The sequence below is a fragment of the Chlorocebus sabaeus genome, chromosome 5 (assembly GCF_047675955.1).
Source record: "Chlorocebus sabaeus isolate Y175 chromosome 5, mChlSab1.0.hap1, whole genome shotgun sequence".
Classification (NCBI taxonomy): domain Eukaryota; kingdom Metazoa; phylum Chordata; class Mammalia; order Primates; family Cercopithecidae; genus Chlorocebus; species Chlorocebus sabaeus.
In genome coordinates, this window is record NC_132908.1 from 47,524,394 (window position 1) to 47,552,011 (window position 27,618).

At 49.7% G+C, this 27,618-nt stretch overlaps 2 protein-coding genes across 4 annotated transcripts in view; one reads left to right on the forward strand and one right to left on the reverse strand.

The window, feature by feature from the left end:
* The first annotated feature begins 638 nt into the window (after nt 1-638).
* Nucleotides 639-27,618, forward strand: part of NOD2 (nucleotide binding oligomerization domain containing 2) — a 63,247-nt gene continuing 36,267 nt past the window's right edge. Inside the window, exons 1-2 of one of the 3 annotated variants that reach the window (XM_073015367.1) lie at nt 639-2,381; nt 2,634-2,826. In XM_073015367.1, the coding sequence (XP_072871468.1) occupies nt 2,823-2,826 (4 nt within the window). In that variant the 5' untranslated portion in view covers nt 639-2,381; nt 2,634-2,822. Of the gene's footprint in view, nt 2,827-24,790; nt 24,914-27,618 lie in introns of those variants that run through there. The other 2 variants (XM_073015366.1, XM_007992959.3) reach the window with 2 other exon arrangements.
* SNX20 (sorting nexin 20) lies at nt 3,115-12,775 on the reverse strand. Its single transcript, XM_007992905.3, has 4 exons — nt 12,596-12,775; nt 8,797-8,935; nt 7,194-7,345; nt 3,115-5,591 (listed from the first exon to the last, which is right to left on the reverse strand). The coding sequence occupies exons 2-4, from the start codon at nt 8,924-8,926 to the stop codon at nt 4,923-4,925; spliced, it is 951 nt and encodes a 316-aa protein (XP_007991096.1). The 5' UTR covers nt 8,927-8,935; nt 12,596-12,775; the 3' UTR covers nt 3,115-4,922.

The following is a 27,618-nucleotide window of genomic DNA, read 5'->3' on the forward strand; positions in this document are numbered from 1 at the left end:
GATAGTCATAGGAAGTTTCTTTTTCAAGTAAATGTGCATAAGTAAAAGGAGACTGCTCAAAGGAAAACGGCTGGTGGTTGATAGAACAGGCTGTGGCATTGTTGGGTCCCAGAGGGAAGGGCTGTATAAGCATGCAGGAATTTCTGGGAAGCCAGCTAAATGCAGTTGCTGCATGGGGGCCAGGAAGCATTTGGAGGTGTGACTGGGCACAGCTTGGCTTTTGAGCCCAAGAGAGGCCCGCTGGGGACATGTTGGGAGCCAACCTACCCCTACCAGCAGGAACTGGTTTTGCTGCTCCAAAACAGAGTTCCAGCTACGGGGACAGCCACTAGGGAGCAGAGCTAAGGGCATGCCAGGCCGAGGGGCCACAGTCCACCCTGCACTGTGCCTCCCAGCCTGGAGGCAGGAAGCTCAGAGAGGCCAGTGGCCCTGCCCAGGACTCAGCACTGACCCTGCACCCCCAGGCCCAGCTGGGTGACCCCTAAAGGCTTCCTGGAATTTGAATGCAGGGTTATTTTGTGTGTGCTGCCTCTCAGAGCATGTCACTTTGACGTGGACATCTCGGGTCTGGTCCTGGTGCTGTCCCTGTCTCACCATGTGACCCTGGGCGGGTCACCTCTCCAGTCCTTGATTTTCCCATCTGTAAACAGAGATGAGTAAAATGACCTTTAAGGGCATGTCAGTCCATTTTGCATTGCTATAAAGGAATACCTGAGGCTGAGTAGCTTATAAAGAAAAGAGGGTTATTTGGCTCACGATTGTGCAGGTTGTACAAGAAGCATGGCACCGACATTGCTTCTGGTGAAGCTTCAGGAAGCTTCCACTTATGGTGGAAGGGGAAGGGGGAGCTCATGACTTACATGGCAAGAAAGGGAGCAAGAGCGATGTCAGGCTCTTCTAAACAACCAGCTCTCACATAAACTAACAGAGCAAGAACTCACTCATTACCACGGGGAGGGCACCAAGCCATCCATGAGGGACCTGCCGCCATGACCCAAACATCTCCCACCAGGTCACACCTTCAACACTGGGAGTCACATTCAGCATGAGATTTGGAGGTGACAACCACACATCCAAACCATATCAAGGACCCATTTCAGTGAGGGGACCAGGGACATACGCCTTCCCCTCTCCTCCACATCCTTTAATATGGGACTCAGCAAGGAAAATAGGGCTTGGGTCAAATTAAAACCTGGGCTTAATTTCATGCTCCAGCTATTAGCTGTGTAACCCTGGGCAAGTCACTTAACACCCCCCCCCCCCCAGATTACAATGTTACAAATGATCCCATTTTCCTCAACTGAGACATGGGATAGGAACATGTCCCGAGCAGAGCTGGACTGACGGTGCTATCAATGGCCCGACAGTGCCTGGTCACACAGTAGGCCTGGGGAGCCCTGACTTTTACCACACAGGGAGCTGTGTGCAGAGCTTGTTTTCAGCTGTGGGCTTGGCATGGACCTGTCGGCATCCCAGGGGACAGGGTCTCATGAGGATGCCTAATCCCAGCTCAAAGAGGAGACCCCAGGACTCCATCACAGCCAGTGGTGGGGAGTGGCTGCTGGAGAAGGGCTTCATTGGAATGAACACCTTTAAGCTCCAGGCCAAATGCCCAGAGTGGGTTTGCAGGTATGATTGTGAGGCTGGCATGGTGGGCCCATCTGCAGTCCCCTGGGATGGGACACCTGTACGGTAGAGGGCCCGGGTGGAGAGAAGACAAGGATGGGGATGAACCCAGGACCATAGACGGCCCAGTTCCGTGGATGATTTTCATCGAGGTGCCTTCAAGTCAGTTCACCATTGGGCTTCTCAGCCTTTGAGATACGCAGGTAAGAGCCACCTGTGGCAGTAGGGGAAGCGCTTGTTAAAGTGCAGATTCAGCAGGTCTAGGGTTGGGCCTGAAATTCTGTGTTCCTAACAAGGCTCCCTCCTGGGTATGGAGGTCAGGTACTCCTCACCTCTCCTGTGTACCCCGCTTTTTGGGGGGTCAGGAGAAGAAGGTTCAGTCCCAGCTGCCACCACTCTAAAGTCTCCTAGAAACAAGGACTAATACAGGTGGCGTGGGAGAGGACCCAGGCAAACGGGAGGTGGGGTGCCCTGGTGGGGCAGCAGTGGGCCCTGCAGAAAGCTTGCTGGAGGAGGGGCCTGAGGAATTCAAGGACTTGTTCCAGGAACCCAAGGAATGAGTGGGCTCTAATTGCTGCGCATATGGGAGATTCCAGGAGGAGCTGACTGTGGCGGGCCATCCCAGGCCATCAGACAACTTGTAGTGGATGAAGATGCAATGTCCATGGCCAGAAGAAACTCCCATGGACCCGCAGGCCAAGGCTGCCAGAAGCACGAGGAAGGGGCAGCATTGAGTGTCATCAGGAAGAGGCAAGGTGATGGTCCTGAAGCTGCCCCGTGTGGCCAGTCCCTTTTTGGGAAGTCTGAATAAATCCATTTCCTGTGTACTGTGTGGGAAGCCAACCCCTCTTCAGAGGTACTGATGGGGAGCCCCCCATGTGATTTTATAGGCTCCTTTACTCCCACATAGGTATTTTCTCTCTCTGTGCACAGCACACACACACACCCCACACACACATATCATCTATCTGTGATTTTGAGATGCACTTTTTTTTTTCACGTTTCAGCACCTCTGAACTCAATGGGATCCTACACTCCTTTTAGGCCTGGCTTGATGCTGACATCCTTCAGTCCCAGGGAAGACCTGAAGATCTCCAGGTCTTGAGCCCCTGGAACACCTCCATCTGAGACCACTTCAACATGATTTCTGTGCTTGAGGGATTTTGGACCACGCTGTGTGTATTCAGCCCTAAAACATGGGTGAGTGCCAGCTTGCAGTTCAAACTCTTAGAGGAAGTTCCCTGTACTCCACCCAGTGCCAAGTTTGATTTGTGTGAATTTTCTTAATATGCCCTCCTGTACAACAGGTTTATTTGGTATTAATCCTTATATCAGGGGTCTAACTCTTTGGTTTTCCAGGGTTTTTTTGCTGGAATACCCCATTAAACTGTCCATGTTGGGTATTTTTTCTTTCTTAGTAAACATTTGGTGCATCTTAGAGTTGATAGCATTTTAGATTTGAAGAAATAACTGACAAAATCAATATAATCTGTTCTGTCATTACAAATAGACTCGTAGCTCTTTAATTTTTCCATTTAACACTTTAATTTTCCATAGGCCTAGATTTTCAAGAAGTCCAATATCTCTCACTTGAAGTGTCTTTTCCCTAGAGTAGATGGGGAGATTTGAGGGATATCTGTCCAAACACGAGAAAGTCTGTTTCTAGTCTCCCATCAAGCCTGATGGGGCGTCTACAGTTGTTACCACAAGGTGTCGCTGTTGAACAGATTCTGGTGCAGTCTGGTGTATACTTGTCCAACTCTAGAGTGATCACTTGCTGGGCCAAGTCCCTCCCCTTAAGTGGTGCCGCACATTAAGGTTCCCAAATTACAGACTCTTTAATGCACCCTAATGAGCTCATCCAGGCAGTTTAGGTCTTCAGGGGCTTCCAGCCTCCAACACACATTGGGCCAAAACCAGCCTGTACCACCAGCTCCAAGCCCTGTGTTGAATCTAGGTCATTGGTCCAGATGCCCCTTCATTCTGGGCCTGTGGTGTCCTTTCCAGACAGCAGACCTCAGTCAAGGGTATCCCAGTCCATCAGAGAGGTTCCAGGATCACAGACCCTCAAAAGGGGCAGTGTTGAGGATTCAGTCTCTTCTACACAGAAGCCCCATTAAGTATGTTCTATCAACTCCTCCCAGGGCTGTTTCTACATAACCCAGGGAAGCCATTCAGGGAACAGCTGCCTTATGAATGAAGATCCACCCCTAGACAATGTGCTATGCCATCCCAGCCAGAAAAATTGTTGGCAACTTCCCTTGCCAAAAATGCCTTGTATCACAGAATCTTATGCCATTATTGCTTTCTGGCCCAGGGTCCTCCCACGCTTCAAAAGGATGGCATACAACTCCCACCGTGTGTGTGTGTGTGTGTATGTGTGTGTGTGTGTGTGTGTGTATAGAGGCTGTTCTTGAGGGCAGTAGGTGAGATTTGTTTTGCTTCATCAGGTCTACATGGTAAGGGGGAAGGGCTAGAATACTAGGATAGTATTAGGATAATGGATGGGAATATTTTAAAGCAATTCCGAGGTGGAAGGAACAGAGAGAAAAGCCTTGGAGCAGTTGGAGAGAACTGTCTTCAAGGAAATGGACTAAGCTTTGTCTAGAATGTGGGAGGTAAACTTCTCCTCCAGCTTCCCACCAAGACACTGGTGGGGTGGACACTGGTCTGGATGTTTTTGGCAGTTGGGTTTGTGTTTTGGAGATGAAGTGGCCCTGGCATCAAGGGGACGTGGCACACAAGCAGAGGCTTCCAAGGGGTCCCAGGAGCACCTCTGTCTGATACAGATGGGGAAATTGAGGACCAGAGGACAGGCTTGTTCAAAGTCACCCAGCGAGTTAGAGCCCCCAGTGGCTTTTCCCATTAACAATGAACCCCAGGCCAGGGGTGGTGGCTCACACTTGTAACCCCAGTGTTTTGGGAAACTGAGGCAGGAAGATCATTTAAGGTCAGAAGTTTGAGAGCAGCCTGGGCAACAGAGAAACCCTGTCTCTACAAAAAAAAAAAAAAAAAAAAAAAAAAAAAAATTAAAAATTAGCCTGGTGTGGTGGCGTGCACCTGTTTCCCAGCTACTTGGGAGGCTGAGGTGGGAGGATTGCTTGTGCCCAGGAGTTTGAGGCTGCAGTGAGACATAATTGAGCCACTGTACTTCAGCCTGGGTGACAGAGCAAGACTGTCTCAAATAACAAAAAAGAAAAAGAAAAAGGAAAAAAGAAGAAGAAGAACCCCAAACAGCCCACCATGAGCCATGGTGATCCCAAATCTCCAGCGTCCCTGCGGGTTCTTAGGCCGGCTCAGTGCAGGTATTCTCGCACGGTGAGCTCCTTCAGGGTGATGCCGCGGGGCGTGGGCCTCCGGAGCTGGCTCTCCTCCAGCCTCTCCTGCAGAGACACGAAGTCCTTGCCCAGCGTGTAGGCCAGGCGGACCATGGCGTCCAGCAGAGGCGCGTAGTAGCGATGGCCCTCCCTGGCCTGCAGGCGCTGCAGGGCCCTCTCTCCTGCCGCGAAGGCCTCGGCCGGGCGGTCGAGGTCGCGGTGGCACAGCAGCACGGCGCACAGGGCCGGGACGGCGGCCGCGGGGCAGTGGGCGGTGAGCTTCTCCTGCAGCGGCAGCACGCGCAGTAGCAGCTCCAGGGCGCGCGGGTACTGGCCGGCCCGCAGGCAACCGAACGCCTCGCGCAGCTCCTGCCGCGTGAGGAAGTCCAGGAACTCCCGGGAGCGGCGCACGCAGCGGATGGCGTAGAGCAGGCCCAGGTACTCCTGCAGGGCGCGCCGACGCTCGCAGATCATCTCCTCCGCGAAGTTTCCCGTCAGGTGCTTCCTGGGGAACTCCACGTCTTCGATCTCCTCCCTGAACGTCTTCAGCAGCGCTTTCTGGAGCTTTGCGAAGTCGGAATAGCGCCGTTCCAAGACGGCCTTGTTGTTGTCAAAGCTCCCAGTCTGGATGACGATGATTTGGTACACCTAGGGCGCAACCAGAGAGAGCCGTGGCCACCTCCTGGCGGGGGCTGCGCTGGACCCAGCCCCCCAAGAGTAAAGTTAACCAGGCCGGTGTAAAGCATGCCCTGAAAACGGACGATCCTTATATGCAATTCTGTTTATTAATTAACTAATTAATTAAATTTTAGAGACAGGGTCTCACACTGTTACCCAGGCTGGAGTACAGTGATGCGATCATACCTCACTGCAACCTTGAGCTTCTGGGCTCAAGTGACCCGCCCACCTCAGCCTCCTGAGTAGCTGGGACTATAGGCACACCCACTACCCGGCTGATTTTTTTTTATTTTTTAGAGATGGGGTCTGGCTGTGTTGCCCAGGCTGGTCTTGAACTCCTGGGCTCAAGCGATCCTCCTACCTGGGCTTCCCAAAGTGCTGGGATTACAGGCCTGAGCCACTGTGTTTTAAATTACTATTGACATCAGCTTAGTCAACCTTGGAACAACAACACAGCAAGGTGGGGACATCTGGGAGGAAAAAGGGCAGAGGGTCCTGCCCTGCAGGCTGCTGGGGTCCCTCTTGGCTTTACTTGCTAAAACTGGGCCTCCTTTTTCTGAACTGAGATGCTGTGTTTTCCAAATGTTTCACATTTGGGAGTTAGTTTTAGGTACAATATAACATCATTTAGGTACACTGGTGATGCCGTTATATGGTAAGAAAATCATCCCTTTTCAATTCTCTTTCAAGAGAATCCTGATTACAGGCAATTATCTATTAAGGGCAATTATAACCCATGCATCTGACTCCAGAACCAGATTGCATGGGTTATAATTACAGTCCCACCATGGTCTAGCTGTGTTGTTTTAGATGAGTAATTTAACCTCTCCGAGTCTCACTTTTCTCATTCATAAAACAAGGAGAGGCATAGTGCCTACCTCACCCGGTGAGGATTAAATGAGTTAATGCACTGAAACCACATGGAGCTGTGCCCAGCACGCCATTGGCATTCAGTGGCAGCTTCGTTATTTATCCTGGTCCCAGGTAAGTGAAGGAGAAGGATGAAGTGTGGCTCTTAGGCAGTCTTTAACATCTCCTTAACACAAGCTAAAATTCCAGTCTAACAGGGAGAGCAGCCCCCAGGCGCAGGGCTTTCCTGAAGCCACAGTACCCAGTTAGAATTTAATAACAGTGCATAGCTTTCCTTGTATTGATTTTCCTTGTTTCGACTTTTCTAGTATGTTACTTTGTCTTTGTGCCATGTGATATTGGTTTTCCATTTAAGGTATTTCTCTTTGAAATAAATGTACTTTGTGTTTTTAAAAAGTGATCCAATTTAAAGAAAAAATAAGTAGTAATAATTATAATGGATACAGGGATATGGCAAAATTGGTGAAGAAAGGACACAGGTGACCGACACCCGGTAAGATGGGATTAAACTGGGCCATTTCCTTCTTGGGACCAAGAAGCATGACTTCCATGGTTCGAATCCTCACAGAACCTAGCAGGTGCTGAGCCTGAAGTGTGCTGACCCATTTCACAGTTGGGAAACCTGAGGCCCCACAAGACTTATTCAGGGCCGGGAAGGAAGCAGAGTGAAAGAGGCTCCACCATTTCCCGAGCTCTGCTTACCACAAACTTAGAGACTCTTCTCTCCTCGATGCGAGCTGAGGCGATCTCAAAGAGCAGTTTGACGTGCTTCCAGCGGCATTTCTCGTTCTGCCAGTACTGCTGAAGCTCCCGCGTGGTCATGCTGGAGTTGGAGCTCAGGCCACTATGCATGTCTGGAAGGACAACACCCTTAAGGATCTGCACCCTCTCAGTGCACTTTCGAGGCATGGCTTGGGGAGATGGCTGGGTCTATCTGAGATGGGATATCAGAACTCCTAAAGAGTACTGAATATCCCTCTCTCCCACTCCGCCACTGATAGGCCCAATGAGGGCATCAGACAGACCTCTGTGCCCAGCCTGGCAGAATCCACACTACCACTGACAATGTCAAATAGCCCATCACCCCCAAGTGGTTTCTTAGCTGTGGAATGTGGTGTGGGCATTTTGCATCGTCCGCTTCTGGTCTGCAGATTGGCCATGGTGAAATCCCTCCTCTGGACAAGCAGACTGACTTGTGTGTCTTTGTGCTCCCTGCAGCCCTGACTTTGTGACTGTCGCCAGGACTCCTTGAGCACACATCAGTGGGCAGGGGAGGCAGCGATGAGGATGTTATGTTCCAGCATCAGCGGGCTGGCCCTTCCTAACCTTCTCATCTAACTGCTCACATGCCAGGCTCTTCTCGGACGTGCACTCCTCTGCCTGGCATCCAACCCTCTATTTCCATTAAGTGTTTCTTAAACCCCACTTGAGCCCTGCGCCCCTCTGAGCTTCTTGAGAAGCGCAAATAATTGTGCATTTTATCGCAAAGGGCATGGTTCCCAGCTCTTTTCCAGTCTACCCTTCAAGACCAAGCCCCCACATCACTGCACATGCCCCTTGGCATTAGAGTAAGAGCCTCCCACCTTGTTCCTATAGTTTTTTATTTTATTTATGTGTTTTTCATGGCACATCTATTTTTCACTGATCTGTTTCTCTACCAAACCTCAGGACTAGTGCAGTGTTTGATTTGTTCCTGTTTCTGTTTCCCCAGTGCCCTGCATAGTGCCGGGAACAGAGCAGGTATTGAGTAGGGGCATCTTGAAGGATTGTAAGAAAAGATTTGTTCCAGGAGATGGCACTACAGCAGATGCTTTCCATGCCCCAGGCTGGACCATGCCCTCTTGGCACCCACTTTTCCAGAACATGCCACTGGCTTCCCTGAGGGCTTTCTAGGGCCATAGCAGCAGGCCCAGGAGCGTCCCTTCTCCTCTGCAGGGCAGGACTGGTAGATAACAGCCCGGCTTCCTCACCCCTAGGATAGCACAACCCAGAGATATATTCCAAGGTCTCCCAGAAGACCCCCGCTAGGGTTGAGCCTCAGCCACCTACCGTGCCTATCTGTTCACTGATGTCCTGCCCTGGCCTCTTGCCCTTTCCTTCCATTCCCACTCCCCTGCTGTGACTCCTAGGACCGTCTCCTGGATAAACAGCTTGCATCAAATCTGTGTCTCAGTGTCTGCTTTGGGATAACCCAAGTTATAAGAGCTGCCCGGGCCTCTTGCTATATCCGCCAAAGTGACCCACATTTGTATTTTGAATGTCTTCAGACCTCTCCCCCAGACCAAGTCTTAAGCCTCAAGCCCACCTAAATGCCTGTCAGGTCCTGGGCGCGGGAGGTCAGGGCCAGCGGTTGGTGCTTCCTGCTGGGTCCTTGCTGTGCATTGTGTTGTGGGTCCCTTCCAGCCAGGGCTCCCAGGGTGCTCTGGACTTGCCATGCTCCAAGCCTGCCAGAGGAACAAGAGAACAGTGAGTACCCACTCCAGTTGGGGTTCCCGGTGGCTCCTGGGGTGCCTAGGAGCTGTGTCATGCCCCCTCCTGGCAGGCAGAGGAAATGACAATGGCCCCACGGCTCAACCTTCCCAACTCTCCCAGCTGCCAGATCCCAGACCTGGGTCTGCCCCTTTGCTGGGCAGGTTACTCCAAGGTAGAGAAGACCCTTCACCTATTGTGACGATCCACATGTTATTGAAGTGGTCCTTACGTATTGCTCAGAGTTTTAAATGAGATGATTTCAAGAAAAAGTATTGGCTTTTAGTGATTACTTGAGTGAAAGATGCTGGCTTGTACAGATACTCAGTTTTATGTTACACATGCGAATGAAGTCTCAGTGTTCAAGCTGAACACAGTGGCTCATGCCTGTAATCCCAGCACTTTGGGAGGCTGAGTTAGGAGGATCACTTGAGCCCAGGAATTTGAGACCAGCCTGGGCAATGTAGTGAGACCCCATCTCTAGAAAAAATTAAAAAAAATTATCCAGGATCCACGCCTGTGGCCCCAGCTACTTGGGAGGCTGAGACAGGAGGATCCCTTAAACCCAAGAGACTGAGGCTGCAGTGAGCTATGATGACAGAACAAGACCATCTCAAAAAGAAAAAAAGAAAGCTCAGTGTTCAGAGCAGGTAGATACTGGTATGAATCTTCTATCGATCAATCAATCAATTATCTATCTATCTATCAGCAAAATTAACTGATAGCTTATACCCACTTCATACCCACCTAGGTTCTTCACAGCCCCTAATCTAGTTTAATGCTCACAAAAGTCTATCATTACCACCACATAACAGATGAGAAGACTGAGGTCTAGCCCAAAGTCACGCAACTGGTGAGCGTGCGCAACAAGCAAAGCTGAGTTTGTCTCCAGTGCTTGTGACGTGCTGGTGGTGCGCTTGACACCCAACACACACTCTCACACTACCCTGACCACTGTCTGCACTCAGGACTGTTTGCAGCTCCCTTTTATGATAAGGGAACTGAGACTTAGCGTTGCCGAAGGTAAAGAGCTGGCGAGTGGTGGGCAGGATACAGACCCAGGCTGGGCTGACTTCAGAATTCTCTCCACGTTACTCAGGGAGGGAGAACAGGCAACTGGGATCCGGTTTACATAATAACTCTGTCTGTGACCTGGATAAGTGGATGGGATGACCTGGTAGCTGGCAAGTGACTCAACTTCTCTGTGCTTCTGTTTCCTATAAATTGGGGATAATAACAGAACCTACGTTCGCAAGGCTAGGGTGAGGATTCAGTCAGGCAGACTCTGAAGCCTCAGCTCAGGGCCCTGTCCATTCCGGAGACTGTGTAGTACCCTCACTCTTAGTGTCTGGTAAGTGCTAGATGTTTCCAGAAATATTTGCGAATTAAATGACTAAATTAAGGTGGATTGGAATAGAATTACAAATGTTTGAGACAACTTAGAAAAAGGGACAATTAAAACATTAGCTAGGCTGGAGCGAGGAGCTGGTATACCTGTTAGGCATGGAAATTCAAGACAAGGAAGGTGCAAGTGACCTCACCTTTTTCTACTAGGACCTGAGGAAGCTGCCAGTGGAACACAGAGGTAGAGCTGGGACTTGAACTCTGGTCTGTTGGATTCTGTGCCCTTGGTCTGAACCCCTGGGCTGACTACGGCCTAGAGAAAGATAGAGCCAATGCCTCCCTGGCACCCCCTGAGCACAGACGGGGGCGGAGGTCATGCATGTCCCTGAGCACAGCCAGCGCCTGTCCCTTGCTCCAGGGGTGAGAGCTCCTGGCCTGGGAGAGGGAAGGTCAGCTGGGGCCCAGAGTCTGCACTTCATGGGGAAGTGCTTGCTGTGTCGGGTGAAAGGAACCCTGGGGCCTTCTCCATGTGGCTCTGCATAGCCGTCCAGTGGGAGGCCCTTAGGGACCCTTGATCCAACCTCACCTTTTACAGATGGGCAAACAGACACACGGAACAGGGACCTGGCTGGCCCAGGGCTGCACATTCTTGAGCATGCCATCACGGGCACCTCTCGCTTGCCTCTTGTCCCTGTCAGGGAGTCAGGAGACATTGCCTTCCATCCTGACCAACTGTGTGTCCTTAAGCAAGTGCTTTAATATCTCTAGGCTTCTGTTTCCCCACCTGAAAAGTGTGGCTACAAGCCCCATCCTGTTGATAAGATGATGGATGACTAGGGATGGGTTTCCTACATTCTGGTACGTGCCTAAGTGAGACAGCGGGTGGTCTATGTGATTCTTGGTGGCTGGGATTCTTGGGGGCCCAGGGCACTCCTGTGCTCAGCACTTCTGTAAAGTGAGTGATGGTGACTGGCCTTGGCCTCAGGGGCCCCAACCTTTGCAGACCTGCTTGCATGACCAGGCAGCTTACTCCAGATCAGAAACAGGACATTATTGGCCCAGAGACCCTGTAAGACCCTAGAAATGATGCCTCAGCTTGACACTCCAGTAAAGACTGAGAAAGCTGATTATGAAACCAGTCCTTAGAATAAAAATCAAATTCAGCAGCCACAGTCAGCTCCCTTATAGTTGTCTCTTACAGGTTTCATTGGGAGTCACCCATTTAAAGAGGAAGGGGAAGGAAAGAGTTGTGCACTGGTGTATCCGTGGGGTCTTGGGTAGCTTCCTATCCCTCTCCAGGCCTCAGTGTCCTCATCTGTGAAATGGGAAAGCAATCCCGTCGCTCTAAAAGCTCTCTGGGGACAGCCACATAGATGGTTCCATGCCCCTTTCCTCCCCTCTCCTCACTCTCTGTAGCAAAGATTTCTTGACTTTATAACAAAATACTATAAATGTTGGTGCTGTTGGCCTGGAGGCCTGTAGTTGGCCCAGGGAACAGAGCAGCTTCCCAGTCCCCTCTACCTTCCCGCCCTGTGTGCATAGACAGTCATTCTCCTCCTCCTGTCCCCAGGTGTCCTGACCACCCCCCTCTCCAAAAGCTGACTGCCAAGTCCAGTCCTTCTTCTGCTGGGCACACAGAGGCCACACCATCTTTCTGAAGACCTGCAGAGGACTTTTCTTGGGGGACGAGCCTCTAGGGGGTGAAATAAAGCTCCTGGCCCACTCTGGGAGACAGGAGATCCCCGGACATTGGATGTGTGGCTTCCTCTGTTGGGGAAAGGGTGGGTACCCTCCAACAACTGGATGCTCACCTGAGAAGCCTTGCCAAAGCCAGGGGCTCCCAACCCAGTGTGCGTAAGAATCCCCTGGTGGGGTGGGGGTGGGATCCCAGGGACTTGGTCAAAAGAAGGTTTCCTGGCTCCTAACATAGGAAAGTGTCATTGAACAGACCTGGATTCTACATTTTCCTGGAGTCCCCTAAAGCTATGCTGACGCAGGGATTCCCTGACACCGTTTTTTTTTTGAGAAACACAGGTGTGATGGACTTATTCTCCAGGCCCAAGATGGGTTGTACAAGCGCCTAGCATTTCAAAAGGAATGGAGGTGATGGAGGGTCCAGGAGCTGTCCCTTCCTCTGCCTCAGTGTGCTAAGGAGAGCTCCAGACACAGTGGCTGTCACTAACCCTTCCCCCTCCCACCCTGCCCCCAACAGGTGCCAGGCAGGGTCCCAGGAGGAGGGGACTCAGGCCACAGCAGGCAGAGGACAGCTGAGTTTGGGATCAAATACTGACCTCCAGTCTCTGGGGCTGTGTGTGTCCAGGGGTCCAGGAGAAGTGTCACATGGCCCCTTCGAGCTCTTGGTTCTCAACTCCGGCGACCAGCCGAGGGACTGACACTTTCTAAGTTCCCCGTTTGAAAACAGGAAACAGGCTGTGTGACCTGCTCCTGATCGCCCCAGCCCATTGGCTGGTGAAACATGGTATATTGAACTCAACTGACAGCCTGCCACCTCTTCTTCCGGGTAGCACAGGGAACGGCAAGGCAGTGCAGGGCCAGCCCTGTGGGATCTAACTCAGCCTCACTCTCCCTGCAGCCTTGCAGCGGTCTGGCTGTCCTTCAAATCCCCATTGGTCTCTGGCATTCAGGCATTAGCTCTCAGAGTCCTTTCACGTTCATTATTCTACTCTATGAGCTAAGCATGATGGGGACCGTCATGCCCCTTGAACAGATGGGAAAACCGAGGCTTGGGTCACAGAGCTGGTGGAACACAGAGCCAGTGACTGACATAGAAGAGCACTGGGGTGGAATTACAGTTCCGTCTGGCGCCTTTTCTCTGAGCAAAGCTGTATCCATCACCACCAACAGAAAGTACCAGGGAAGCGAAACCCCAGGGCAGTGGTGTGATTCATGGCCACCCATCTTTGTGGCCTTGACAGCAAGAGAGGAAATCAGACCAAAAAAAAAAAAAAAAAAAAAAAAAAGAACTTTGCTGGCTCTCCCAGAAGTTTACCACATGTTTTTTTCTGAGCCATGATTCCCTTCCCCTCCATGAGAGGTAGTCATAGTCCTGATTCAGATGGGGGTTACTACTTTGCTCTTCCTTAGAAATTTACCACCTATGAGATCCTCAAACAATTCAGTTTCATTTTACTCATTTGTGAATCTTATATAAATTGAGCCAAGCATACTGTGTGTATTCTCCAGTGCCTTGCTTCTTTCATGCAACATTTATGTGTTTAAGATTCACTGATGCCTTTCTGGGTACCTAGTTTTTTTCATTTCCATTGTTGTGTTGCTACATTATTATTATTATTTATTTTACTTTAAGTTCTGGGATATGAGTGTAGAACGTGCAGGTTTGTTACATAGGTATATATGTGCCATGGTGGTTTGCTGCACCCATCAACCCGTTATCTAGGTTTTAAGCCCTGCATGCATTAGGTATTTGTCCTAATGCTCTCTTTCCCCTTGGTCCCCATCCCCCGACAGGCCCCAGTGTGCGATGTTCCCCTCCCTGTGTCCATGTGTTCTCACTGTTCAACTCCCACTTCTGAGTGAGAACATGCGGTGTTTGGTTTTCTGTTGCTACATTATTTAAATACATTGCCATTTATCTCTTTTTGTTGTTGTTGTCTTTTGATGCACACTTGGGGTGTTCCTAGGATGGCCATCATGATCAATGCCCCTGATGATATTCTTACACATTTCTCCAAGTCCATGTACTTATCTGAGGTGAAATTGCTGGCTCTCAGAGTATGGATAGCTTCAACTATGCTAGATTACGCCAAATATTTTCCAGAGTGACTGTGCCATTTTGTATTCTCACCAACAGTGTATGAGAATTCCGGGTGCTCCACCTTCTCACCTACACTTGATATGGTCATTATTCTTATTATCTTAGAGACGGGGTCTTACTGTATCACCCAGGCTGGAGTGCAGTGGTACCATCATAGCTGACTGCAACCTAGAACTCCTGGGCTCAAATGATCCTCCCACCTCGGCCTCCTGAGTAGCTAAGACTACAGGTATGTCACCATGCTTGGCTAATACATTTTTTTTTTTGTAGAGGTAGACCATGATGGCCACTATGTTGCCCAGGCTGGTCTTGAACTCCTGACCTCAAGCAATCCTTCTGCCTTGGGCTCCCAAAGCACTGAGATTACCAATGTGAGCCACTGTGCCTGGCCTGGTCAGTGTTTTTTAGTGTACCACCGCATTAATGTGCAGTGGTCTCTCATGATGGTTTTAAGTTGTATTTGCATAAGGACTAATGATGTTGAGCATCTTTTCACGGGCTTATTTGCCATCCTTATACCTTCCAGTGAAGTGGCTGTTCAAGGCCATTGCTCATTATTGACTGGATTATTTTTAATGGTTCGTAGGTGTTCTTTATGTATTCATTTAGGTTTGTGTGCTTCTCAATATCTTTTTCCATCCTGCAGTTTGTATTTTGTGCTCTCTTAATGGAGTTTTGTGATGAATAGAAGTTGCCAACTTTAAAGAACCATATTAGTCCTTTGATATGGTTGAATTTCGACTTTTCTAATTGCAACATGAAATTTAATGAAGCCCTCCTAGTACCCAAGCATTCTGCCTTGAGCCAGTGTCATCCTTGGAGGGCGTGGAGATTTCTCCTGTATTTGCTTCTGCAACAACCTCATAGGCTTGTGAACCTCAAGAGGAGTTCAGATGAGCCAAACAGAACAACACTGTTCTGTGCTGTACAAGTGCTGGCAGTTCTTATTATTCTAAAACCGTTATCGCTTGTCTTTTTCATTGGAGGCTCTATAATGTCCCTGTTTACCTATTGAGCTTGCTTATTGACATGCCCTGCAATCCCACCTCTCTGCAGTGCCATCACTGTCATTAAGAACCTCCACATCTGCAAAGGTCTGTCTGTGGGCGGAGCTCATGAGGAGTGCCATGAATGCTGTGCCTCTGGCCTGCTAGCTGGGGCACCCCGTAAGTGCAGGGGCCATACCTCAGTCATCTCCGCCTCCCCCTGCCCAGCAGAGGGCCTGGTGGTGTGGCTCCCTGTGTACAGTGAGGCTGGAATGCCCTGCGCCCTCTCCTCCCTGGGTTGTGCCCCGTAACTTTCCAGTTTTCTTGCCTACTCGCTGCCCAGGCCTGGAATCTGCGAGACACCAGGGTGGAATCTAAACCCTTCTCTGCAGCCCTGTGAGCCTCTCACGCTGCAAAAGTCAACCACAGGGGAAAAATGTGTGGTTGCCGCTGCTTCCTCTTATGGGGAAAGGAGACGTTTCTTGGAAACCCCCTGATGGAGAGGGGCCTGGCCCACATAGGTAGGACCCAGCTGAACCAGAGTGACCGGAAGATGCCACGCATGGCCACCTGTTGGATGTTGCTTTTTGTCTGCAGCCAGAGGTCTCTGTGGTGGAGGCAGAAGACATAGGTAGTGTCTTAGCTTGAGCTGCTGTAGCAACACACCGCAGACTGGGTGGCCTAAACAACAGACATCTCTTTCTCACAGTTTTGGAGGCTGGGAAGGCCGAGATCAACATGTTAACAGATTCAGTGTCTGGGGAGGGCTTGATTCCTGGTTTGCAGATGGTTGCCTTCTTGTTCTATTCTCACATGGCAGAACGAGGGCTAGAGAGTGCTCAGGAATCTCTACCCTCATGGCCTAATTATCTCTTAAAGGCCTCACCTTTTTCGTTAGGATTTCGATATATGAACTATATGAACTTGGAGGGCACATATTCAGTTCATAACAGGCAGGCAAGGTCCCATCGTCACGCGGGGGACACAGGAGTGGGCATCCTCCGTTGCAGTGCTGAAGCCAGATGGCGAGGAGGGTCACCACGAGGCACCAGCAGTGAGAAAGGGGAAATGCTAGTAGGGTCTCAGAACCTGACGCCTCTCCTAGAATTCAAAATCAGAGCACCTCTCCATCTTGCTTGGACCCTTCAGTGGCCTCCCACCGCATTCAGAGTAAATTCGAACTCTCTGCTGAGACTTCCATGATCTGCCTCTTGTCTGCCTTCCCGCTTGTCACTCGGTCCACTCCCAGTGTCACTTACCACACACCAGCCGACCCAGACTGCTCACTGCTGCTCAGACGTGCCTTTGTCTTCACAGTTCCTTCAGCTGGAAATACCCTCCGCTTGGTTTTTCCATCTCTGGCTTTCTCGTCTCCTCTCGTCTCGTCCCGTCTCATCTCATCTCATCTCATCTCATCTCATCTCATCTCATCTCATCTCATCTCATCTCATCTCATCTCATCTCATGAAGTGGCAGCTTCATTGTCGCTCCTCCCTGCGGCCTTCACCTGACCCCTCTGTCGGGATCTGTCCTTGTTTTGCTTATTTGTATACTTGTGCATTTCCTGTCTCAAATGCCACGATGGCAGGGACTTTGTCTGTATCATCATCTGTGTCCCGGGCACCTAGCACAGTGCCTGTGGCATAGTGGGTGCTCAGTAAGCCATTGTATGCGTGAATGAATGACGGGGTGAATGCAGAGAAGTGGTCACCCAGGCTGTGGCTTCAGCTCAGCCCTGACTCATTGTGTGATTCTGGGCAGGCCACCACCCTGATTTTTGGCTTTCCTAACTGCAACATGAAATTAAATGACGTCCTTTTACCACCAAAGCATTCTACATTGAGCAAACAATTGAGTACTAGAAGCTACCCCTCACTGCCGCTCTGGATGCCTGACATGCTTGGAACTGCAACGCTGATACGCCTTCTTCGAGAAATTCAACAAGAGTGTATCAGTCCCAAGTGTGCCTCCCAGCGCTGGTATAGCAAACCACAACTGGCCAGGTGTTTTTCACAGGTGACACAAAATTTGATCTTGTCAATCTTGTTTTTTGCAGCTGGATGTGCCCGTTTAGCCTTTTATTAAATGTCAAAGGTTCTCAATATTGCAGGGTTTAAAAACTAGGGCTGCAGACAGAATGCACGCGGGGTACCACTCTGGTTGTATTGAGACATGGCAGGGTGGGGCTGGGTACAGTCGCATTTATTTCTACACTGCAGGCTGCGGGACCTTCAGTCACCATTACTTAACTTCCTGGTCTTTGTCAACCTCAGGACTGTCAGAACTGCTGATTGTGTAAAGATTCACAGTTAAAATTAGGAGAAAGTCCAACTTTTCTGATCAGGAGAACATACACCTCCCATTCTTGGGACATCTGTTTGGGCAAAGGTGCTGATGAGCAGTTTGGGTGGGGTTAAGGGCCATCAGGACCATTGTAAATCATTTTAAGGTATGTGTCTTGCACAGAGGACCTAAAAAAGGGCAGCAGTGGGCCGGGCATGGTGACGGATCACGAGGTCAGGTGATCGAGACCATCCTGGCCAACATGGTGAAACCCCGTCTCTACTAAAAATGCAAAAATTAGCTGGGCATGGTGGCGCATGCCTGTAGTCCCAGCTGCTCAGGAGGCTGAGACAGGAGAGTTGCTCGAATCCAGGAGGTAGAGGTTGCAGTGAGCCAAGATCACACCACTGCACTCCAGCCTGGGCAACAGAGCGAGATTCCACCTAAAAAAAAAAAAAAAGCAGCAGACAGGCTAAAATCCAGCCCTGTCTCTTCTGTTCCAAGACGGCACTTGTGACCACGCAGATGAAGCTGGCACTTGTGTCCACACGTTGGAAAAGAAGAATGATATGGTCTTCTGGGAGTTAATGAATGAAGGAGCGAGAAACTGATTTTCAAAGACAACACCCTCGGCCAACGGAACATTTTATGTTGCTGAAGTGGGGTTTGTAAGCTTGGGGCTAGAATGGCAGGGCTTGAGAACAGAGGGGTGATTCTAGAAGCAATATGGCGGAAGGGAAGGAGAGAGAGGAGGCACAGCAAGGGGTCTCAGGAGGAGGCTTAGGCAGGGGAGCTGGATTGTGTTTTTTGGGTGTCTGACCTTCCTGCCCCATGTACTGATGAGCCTGGAACTGGGTTAGGACCTGAGGTGGGGAAGTGACAAAATGCTGGGTCTGTTCTTGAGGTGGGAATGGGGCAACCTCAGAGGCTGCCCAAGAGATGCAGGCACGTCGGGTTCCCAGGCTGGAGGCTGCTCTGTGGAGAGCTGCCTGCTCCAATGTGTCCTTCTCTCAAGCACTGTCCCTCTGTCAATAAGTCACCCATGGATAGGGCGCAGTGGCTCATGCCTGTAATCCTAGCCCTTTGGGAGGCTAAGGCAGGCAGATCACCTGAGGTCAAAGGTTTGAGACCAGTCTGGCCAACATGCTGAAACCTCATCTCTACTAAAAATACGAAAATTAGTCGGGTGTGGTGGCACATGCCTGTAGTTCCAGCTACTTGGGAGGCTGAGACAGGAATCGTTTGGGCCCAGGGGGCGGAGGTTGCAGTGAGCTGAGATGGCGCCACTGCACTTCAGCCTGGGTGACAGAATGAGACTCAGCACCCCATCCCCCCCCCCAAAAAAAGTCACTCTGCAAACAGACTTGAGCCGAGCACTGAGCCAGAGGCTGAGGTCCAGCAACAAGGAAGTGGCAAGGAAGGGATACCCTGAACCCTCAGAGACTCGTGGTCTGGTGAAACACAGGACGGACACATGGAACTTGGGCCAACAGTGGAGGACCGTCTTGGCTGATGGCCAGCAGGAGGACAGGCAGGCTGATCTTTGCAACTGAGAGGACTGGGAGAGCCCATAGGGACTGTGGGGTCTGGAGAGCTTCCTTGCAGGAGGTGGGCATGGAAGGTCCAAATAAAAGTGGGTAGAGAAGGATGTGGACTTGACTCACAGTCCCACCATTCCATATCTGGGTCATCTTAGGAAATTCATGAACCTCTTGAAACCTCTGTTTCTTCATCTCAAAGATGGGGATGAGGAATGGAACCTATTCCATAGAGGTGTTGTGAGGGTACAGGGCGTGGCATATGGCAAGTGTTCAATAACATATTTACACTGTGGAGTACTCACTGTTTACCAGGCATCAAGTCCTAGTGTATGCATCCCTCATGACAAGATCTAAGTGGACTGTCATCCCCACTTAACTGTGAGGGAGACTGAGGTCAAGAGAAGTGAAATGACTGGCCAAGAGCATACAGCTGCTAAGGGGCAGGGCTGGGATTCAAATCCAGGTTCGCTGGGGCCAGAGTCCTTGCAGTTGCCACCTGTTGCCTCTGCCTGGGGCACAGAGTAGCGAAAGCTCAGAGGTGGGAGGACTAAGAGCTGTGGGAAGTTGGTGGAGCTGGGGGTGCAGAGACGGGGGGAGGCAAAGCCATTCCTGTCTTCATCCATTTGGGCCAGCTTGTGGAAGGGTTTGGACTTCGGTGAGTGGGCAGGCTGCTTGGAGCAGAGGATCACCAGCGCAGAGACTGCAGCCCAGTGTGAGGCCGGGTAACCACCACTGCCAGCAGCAGCAGCAGCCGGTCCTGGGCTCAGCTCCTACCATCCAGGCCTGCTGATGGGGGCAGTCCTCACTCCTGGGGGAAGTGCTCAGGCACAGGCAACTTGCCCGCCTCTGAGAATTTTAAATAACACAACCCAAGGATTTCTCTCCTCTGAGGCCCAGGGTATCCTGGAGGCATTTTCCCTCTGCCCCTTCTGAGTACTTCTTGGCTGGTGCCCAGGTCAGAGCATTCAAGGACCAAAATGTTCCCAGGGCATCCCAATTGCCTGTCTCGGCAGAGGGTCCTGCACACAGGGAGTTTTTAATCAATGTCCCTTAACTCATTGGAAAGTTTTAAAAAATTATTATTAAACAAGTCAATCATGCTTATTAGGAAATACAGTTTAGCACAGAAGAGTTTTAAAAGTCCATTTACAATCTGATCCTAACTTGTCTTTTAGATGTTTCAATGCGTATATTCACACATATCTTTTACAGAATTTTTGTATAAAGTGTGAGGTAGTAGTCCAAATTCATTTCTTTTGCATGTGGATATTTAGTTTTCCCAGCACCATTTGTTAAAGAGATCATTTTTCCCCCTTAAATTATCTTGGCATCCTTGTTAAAAAACAACCTACTTTTTAAATTTAGCCTTAAATTCTTTCTACACAAAGCATTTGGCAGCCCAACTGTTTTTCATTGAGATATAATTCACATACTATAAAACTCACCCTTTTAAGGTGTGTAATTCACTGGTTTTTAGTCCATTCACAAGGTTGTATAACCATCACCATGATCTAATTCCGGAATATTTTCATCATGCCAAAAAACCGAAACCAAACCAAACAAAAAGCAAACCTCACCCACTAGCATTCACTCCTCATTCCTCCCTCCTACCAGTTCCTGGCAACCACAAGTCTACTTTCTGTCTTCACGGGTTTGCCTATTCCGGACATTGCATGTAAATGGACTTATACAATGTATGTCATTTTGTAACTTGCTTCTTTCACTTAGCATGTTTTCAAGGTTCATTTATGTTGTAGCATTTATCAGTGCTTTGTTTTTTTTCACAACTGAATAATATTCCATTGCACAGATAGATCACATTTTCTTTATCCATTCATCAGCCAAGGGACATTTAGGTTGCTTCCACTGTTTCCTCTTATGAATAATGCTGCTACGAACATTTGTGTACAGCGTATATATGCTTCAATTCTGTTGAGTATACCTAGGAGTCAAATTGCTGGATCGTATGGTAACTCCATGTTTAACTTTATGAAGAATCAACAAATTATTTTCCACAGTGGCTTCACCATTTTACACTGTGACCACCAATGTATGAGGCTTCTAATTTCTTCACATTCTTTCCACACTTGTTTTCTGTCCTTTGGACTAAGGGCACCTTTGTGAGTGTAAAGTGGTATCTCATGGTGGCTTTGATTCACATTTCCCTAACAATTAATGATGTCGAGCATCTTTTCTCGTGCATGTTGGCTACTTACGTATGTTCTCTGAACATTTTCAAATGCTTTGCTCATTTACAAAGTTGTGTCAGTCTTTTTATTACTGAGTTTCAGAAGTCCTTTATATATTCAGGATATGAGTTGCGACTATTTTCTCCCATTCCATTAGTTGTGTTTTTACTTTCTTGATCGTGCCTTTCAAAGCACAAAAGCTTGGAATTTTGATAAAGTCTAATTTATCTACTTTTTTCTTTGGTCATTTGTGCTTTAGATGTCAAATCTGAGAAATCATTGCTTCATCCAAGGTCACAAAGATTTTCACCTTTGTTTTCTTCTAAGATTTTTATATTTTAAATCTTGCATTTGGGACTTTGATCCATTTTGGGTTAATTTTTGTATAAGGCCTGAGGGAGGAGTCCAAATTCAGTTCTTTTGCATGTGGATATCTAGTTTTCCCAGCACCATTTGTTAAAAAGACCATTTTTTCCTCTTGAATTATCTTGGCATCCTTGTTAAAAAAAAGTCTGCTTTTTAAATTTAGCCTTGTATATTCTAGGCATTTTTCTATCTGATAAACATAGCATCTTTAAAAAATAAATATCTGTAGAAATACGACAAGCATAAAGGGAAATGTAAATATCATGTGTTTAACTTGGTCAGTTTCACAATGTATTTGCATCAATGCAACCACTATTCAGAGTAAAAATAGGAGATTACTGGCACCCTAGAAGTCCCCTTCATCCCTCCCCTAGTCACTACCTCCAACTTTCTCCCCAGTGATAGTCTCTATCTTGGCTCCTACCACTGTAACACAGTTTTGCCTGCTTTTGAACTTTATAGAAACGATACCATTCTGTATGTATGTTTTTGCACTCAGCCTCTTTCACCCAACATTATGTCTGTAAGGCTGCAGTTCTCGTGGGGGTACAGTGGTTCATTTATTTTCATTGGTTATTAGAATCACAGCATTATTTTTAGTATATTCACTTAACAAAGATTTTATTGCATGCTGGATCCTGTCGTAGGCCTTGGGAGAAGGCAAGGAACAAGGCAAAAAGTCCCCGTTCCCTTGGAGCTCATGCTCTCTTGGGTGAGAGACCAACAACAAAGGCAATAAATACGTGGAATATATAATGTGTTGTGTGCAGATAAGTGCTATGGAGAAAAATACAAAGTAAAGCAGGAGAAGGGACTGGGGGGTGTTGCAGCTGTACACAGAATAGTTAGGGAAGGCCTTGCTGAGAAAGTCATATGGAAGCAAAGACCCAAAGGAGAGGAAGGAGGGAGCCATGTAAATTTCTAAAGAAAGAGCATTCCAGGCACAGCAAAGGCAAAGACCTGAGTGTAACTGCAGGCTTGGCATATTTGAGGAACAGCCAGGAGATCAGTGTGGCTGGAGCAGAGTAAGAGGAGAGTGTAAGGAGCGGGGCAGAGAGGGTGCCAGGGGCCAAACAGCAATTGTAAGGACCTTGGCTTTTACTTTGGGATGGGAGTCATCAACAGGAGTTTCAGCAGAGGAGTGATATAATTTGACTTCAAACAAAAAACAAAAAACTCGCTCTGGCTGCTGGATTGAAGAAGGGCTGTAGCTGGAGGCGCGGAGAGTGGCCAGGAGCTCCTGCTATCACCCAGGTGAGAGATGATGGAGATGTGGACCCAGGTGGTAATGGTGCCTATGGAAAAGATGGGCTACATCTTGAAAATATTTGAAGGCCAAGTTGAAAAATTTGCTCCCAAATTGGATAGTGGGGTTGAGAGAAGATGGGTCGGGTTGAGTGTTCTAGGTTCAGATGTTCCGTCAGTTTTCTTAATTACTTTGCTGTTACTGGGCATTAGGGAGATTTCCAGCTTCTCGCTGCTATAGGCAAGATGGTGGTGAATATCCTCGTAGATGGATCTGTGCACTGCCCAGAATGAGTTTTCTAGGGTAGATTCAGTCCTTCTAATGCAGCATTTTCCAATGTTGGCTGACTGTGCACCACCTGTACAGGTATTTACCTGAAAGCAGTGGGGGGTAGTGGTTACAGCATTAATTTGTGTCAGAGGCCTGGGGCAAATCCCATCTTTGGGGCAAATCCCCATCTCTGATGCCAGAGGAAAGGGGGCATCTTGAGTCTGGAGAGGCCCCTCGCAGGAGTGAGAAGTCCTGAGGAGCCCGGGCTCAGGTCTCAGAGGGGTCACTCTTTTTTGAGTTCCTCCCTCTCTGTGGGACTCAGTTTCCCCATCTTCACCCTGCCAGTGAGTGGGTGGGTGTAAGTGAGCAAGTCTGCCTGGAGGATCCTACTGCTGCTCTCTGCATCTCTTAGGGGTGTCTCTTGCCTCCTCCTTCTCCCTTGGTGGGTGTGAGATCCAAGTTCAAATTTGTACCTCAGTTTCTGCATCTATAAGTTAGAAGCAATAATAGTTAATACCCTACAGGGGGAAGTAACTGAGTTACTGTGTGTAAAGACTAACACCTGGTAAGCACGTTCTAGATGCCAGTTATTTTCATTATTTTAAAAAATTGACTTCACATTTTTTTTTTAAAAACAAATATAACAGTTTTAAAAGGGGCATTTATATTAACACGTTAAATGGAAAACCGGTGTCATTGGCTCCGGAGAACAGAAAAATGTAAAATAAAATTGTTTAATGGAAACAAAAACAATGCTATTAAAGTTAATTAGATAGTTTCAGAGCCAAGTAGCCTAGGCAGTGCTATGAGAGGTACTCCAGTCCTATTAGTACAAAACTGAGAAATAAACTCCATTCACCAAAAACAGAAAAATTAAAAGAAAAATGAAAAAAGAACCTTAAATGACCAGTCCACTCTTACCTAAAGTGTAACACTCTGGAAAAGCTTTCCTAGTTTTGGCTGTGTGTGTGTGTATGTGTGTTGGGAAGCGGTGTGTGTGTTGGGAAGTGGTGTGTGGGGGTGTGTGGTGTGTATGTGTTGGGAAGTGGAGTGTGTGTGTGTATGTGTGTTGGGAAGCGGTGTGTGTGTTGGGAAATGAGGTGTGTGTGTAGGTAAGCGATGTGTGTGTGTTGGGAAGTGGGGTGTGTGTATATTGGGGAGCATGTTTGTGTGTTGGGAAGCAGTGTGTGTGTGTGTTGGGAAGCGGTGTGTGTGTTGGGAAGTGGTGTGTGGGGGTGTGTGGTGTGTATGTGTTGGGAAGTGGAGTGTGTGTGTGTGCATGTGTGTGTTGGGAAGCGGTGTGTGTGGGGTGTGTGTGTTGGGAAAGCAGGGTGTGTGTGTTGGGAAGTGTGTGTGTGTGTGTGTGTGTGTGTACGTGAGTGTTGGGAAACAGGGTGTATGTGTTGAGGGAAGCGAGGGGTGTGTGTTTTTTGGGAAGCATGTTTGTGTGTGGGAGGAAGCAGGGAGTGTGTGTGTGTGTGTGTGTGTATGTGAGTACTGGGAAGCAGGGTGTGTGTGTTGGGGGAAGCAGGGCGTGTGTGTGTGTTGGGAAGCGGTGTGTGTGGGGTGTGTGTGTGTGTGTGTGTGTGTATGTGTATGTGTATGTGTTGGGAAGCGAGTTGTTCCCAGGACTCCCCGATTCCCTCCTGGTTGAAACGTGGCCCAGAAAGAGAGGCACACTGGCCAGGGCACACAGCCCCGGTCCTGCCCTGTCCCAGGTGAGCGTGGCCAGTCTTGGAGCCGGCACTGCGGGGCTGCGGGGCCACGGGACAGGAGCCGGTGCTGCGGTCCGGGCAGAGCAGGGGCGGGGTCCGGGCGGGGGCGGAGCCGAGCACCCGCGCAACCGGAGCCGCAGCCCCAGCCGGAGCCGGAGCCGGGGCCGGGAGTCGTGGCCCGGAGCGGGCCTTGGAGTCGGCGCCCAGGTGGCTCGCGGTGAGTGATGTGCCCAGCACCTGGGGGTGGGCTAAGGGGAGACGGTGGGCGCCCAGGGTCCCGCCCCCGTGACTTGAACACTTGGCTTCCGAGCCGTCCTGGCCGCAGGGCTTGGGCAAGAGTTGCCTCGGTTTCTCCTGGGGGAGTCCAGGGGTGTAGATGGGAAGTGAGACGGAAAGGGGGCATCTCGAGGTGGGGGAGGTCCCCGGCAGGAGTGAGCAGTCCTGAGGAGCCTGGGCTTCAGGTCTCAGAGGGGGCAACTCTTTTAGTTTCCTTCCTCTCTGTGGGACTCAGTTTCCCATCTTCACCATGCCAGTGAGTGGGTGGGTGTGAGTGAGTGAGTCTGCCTGGAGGATCCTACTGCTGCTCTCTGCACCTCTTAGGGGAATCTCCTGCCTCCTGCTTCTCCCTTGTTGGGTGTGAGATCTAAGTTTAAATCCATCCCTTCCCAGACAGCCCACATCAGGACCTGCAAGGCCACATCTCCTGTCTGTTTGCTCTCCTCTGCTTCTCAAGTTGATGGAGCAGCCATCTGGTCCTGCTTTCATTCCAACAAACTGAAAAGCCCTCCACCTCAATCCCCCTGGGGAGGGCCTCCTGAAGCTGCATGAGGGCTGGGGGCTGGACCCCTGCTTCTGAGTTCGCTCTTTCTGAGCCCTTCCTGCCATGGTCTTGGTTTCCCCATGGGCTGTGACCTGGCCTCCTCCAGGGTCCTTGTTCTACAGAGGGGAAACACCTGCCCTGTCACTCTCCTCTAACCCTTTAGTGAAGAAGACCAGAGTGACATCCCCACCACCTGTACTTGCCTGACCCGATCACTCAGCCATGAGGCTGCTGGGGCCCCTGAGTTTGTTGGCCACTCAAGGCTCCTTTACCTCTCTGCACCCTGGGATCTGAGGCTGGAAGCATCCTCATCCAGCCCACCTCCCTCCTACCCTTGGCAGAACCCCTCTGTGACACATGCCCAGTAGTGGGGAGCTTGTTACTGATGAGGTGGCGTTTCAGTGCCTGCAGCTCTTGTTTTCTTTAGCTAAAATCTATGGCTTGCAGATTCTACACCTTGGTTCCACCTCTGTCTCCCAGAGCCATGCAGAGCACGTCCATTCTTTCATTCATTCTGGCGATCATCATTCATGCACTGGATGAGACACAAGACAGAGCAATAGGAAAATCAGACAAAACTCCCTGCCCTCATGGAGTGCACATTCTAGAAAGGAATGGACAGCAATGAAATAAGTAAATACATGGCATGGCAGGTGGTGGGAAGTGCTATGAGTAAAACAAAACTGGGAAGCAGGATGGGGTGCTGGGGCTGGGTATTGCATTGTATATAGCACAGCCAGGGAAGGCTTCCCCAAGACCAGGAGAGCTGGGCAAAGTCATAAGGAGTTGAGGGATGAGCCACGTGAGTATCTGGGGGGCTGGGAGGCTTTGGTTTTCATTCTGAGCATGATGGGAGCACTGGTTTGGAACAGAGGAGTCACCTGCTCTGACTTGGGGTCTGGCAGGCCCACCTCGCTGTGGGGTGGAGAATGGGTCGTGGGGAGTGAGGTAAGGGCAGAAGGAGAGCCTGGTGAGAGGATCATTGCTGTCATTCCGGGGAGAGACCATGGTGGCTTACATCATGGCCCAGAGGTGGTTAAAATAATAATTAAAAAAACCAGACATTCAGATTTGGGATATATTTCAAAGGCTGTGTCGATAGGATTTGGGGTGTAAGAGAAAGGTAGAGTCAAATATGATTCTGAGGTTTTGGCTTGAGTTTCTGGAGGTTTGAAGCTGCCATGAACTGAAATGGGAGTTGCCTAGGGGAGATTGAGAGTTTGGTTTTGTGCTTGTGGAGTCTGAGCTGTCCATTAGGCATCAATGATGAGTAAGCAGTTGGGAAAAGTTAAGGGCGGAGGTTGGAGTTGGAAATAAAACTTTGGGCATTATCACCATATAGCTGGTATTTAAAGCCACAAGAGCAGGTGGGCTCATCTAGGGAGGGAGTGATATGGAGAAGAGAAGGGGTCCAACCACTGAGCGCTGAGGCCCCCAGTGTTAGGAACCAGCCAAGAAGACAGAAAGAGTGAAAATCAGAGAGTTGGGGTGCCCCGGAGGAAATGAGGAAAATGCCCCAAAGAGGAAGGAGGGAACAAATATGACCAATGCCCCTGGCAGAGCAAGCAGGCTGAGGGCTGAGGATTGAGCAACGGGAGGTCACTGGTGACAGTTTCACTGGAGCTGAATGGGGAACTTGAGGGTAAGGGAGGGGATGGGAGGACTTGGGGACAGCAGTACAGGCAACAGACAAGGGGGTCTGCTATAAAGGGGGGCAGATAAATGGGATTGGAGCCAAATGAAGAAGGTGGGTGTCAAGAGAGGGCTTTACTTTTACAATGGAGAATGATAGTGCATTGTGCACTGGTGGGGGGAATTGGTCTCTTAGGAAGAGAAGTTCAGTGCTGGGGAGGGAGAATGCAGGATGGCTGGGGGACGGTGGGGGCGCTTGGCCCCAGCAGAGACCTGGGATACTTGGGAAGTTGAGCTTCCCTGGGCTTCCCTTCCTCTCCTGTGTGCAAGGGGTCAGTGGGCTGAGATTTCAGCACTTAAGCAAAGCGTTTGCTCTTGGCCCCAGAGAAACCAGGCTGGCTGTGGTCTCTGGAAGGAAGGAGTTGTCCAGGCTCAGGCCTGGGCCTGGGTTTCAGGGAGGGCCCATGTGG

What these genes read in the sequence shown, in the direction of transcription:
- SNX20 (XM_007992905.3), bottom strand. Translation starts at nt 8,926, where the DNA reads ATGGCAAGTCCAGAGCACCCTGGGAGCCCTGGCTGGAAGGGACCCACA. An exon ending in AGGACCTGACAGGCATTTAG is followed by an intron (nt 7,346 to 8,796) that starts GTGGGCTTGAGG and finishes TTGTCCTTCCAG; the next exon opens with ACATGCATAGTGGCCTGAGC. An exon ending in GAAGAGTCTCTAAGTTTGTG is followed by an intron (nt 5,592 to 7,193) that starts GTAAGCAGAGCT and finishes GTTGCGCCCTAG; the next exon opens with GTGTACCAAATCATCGTCAT.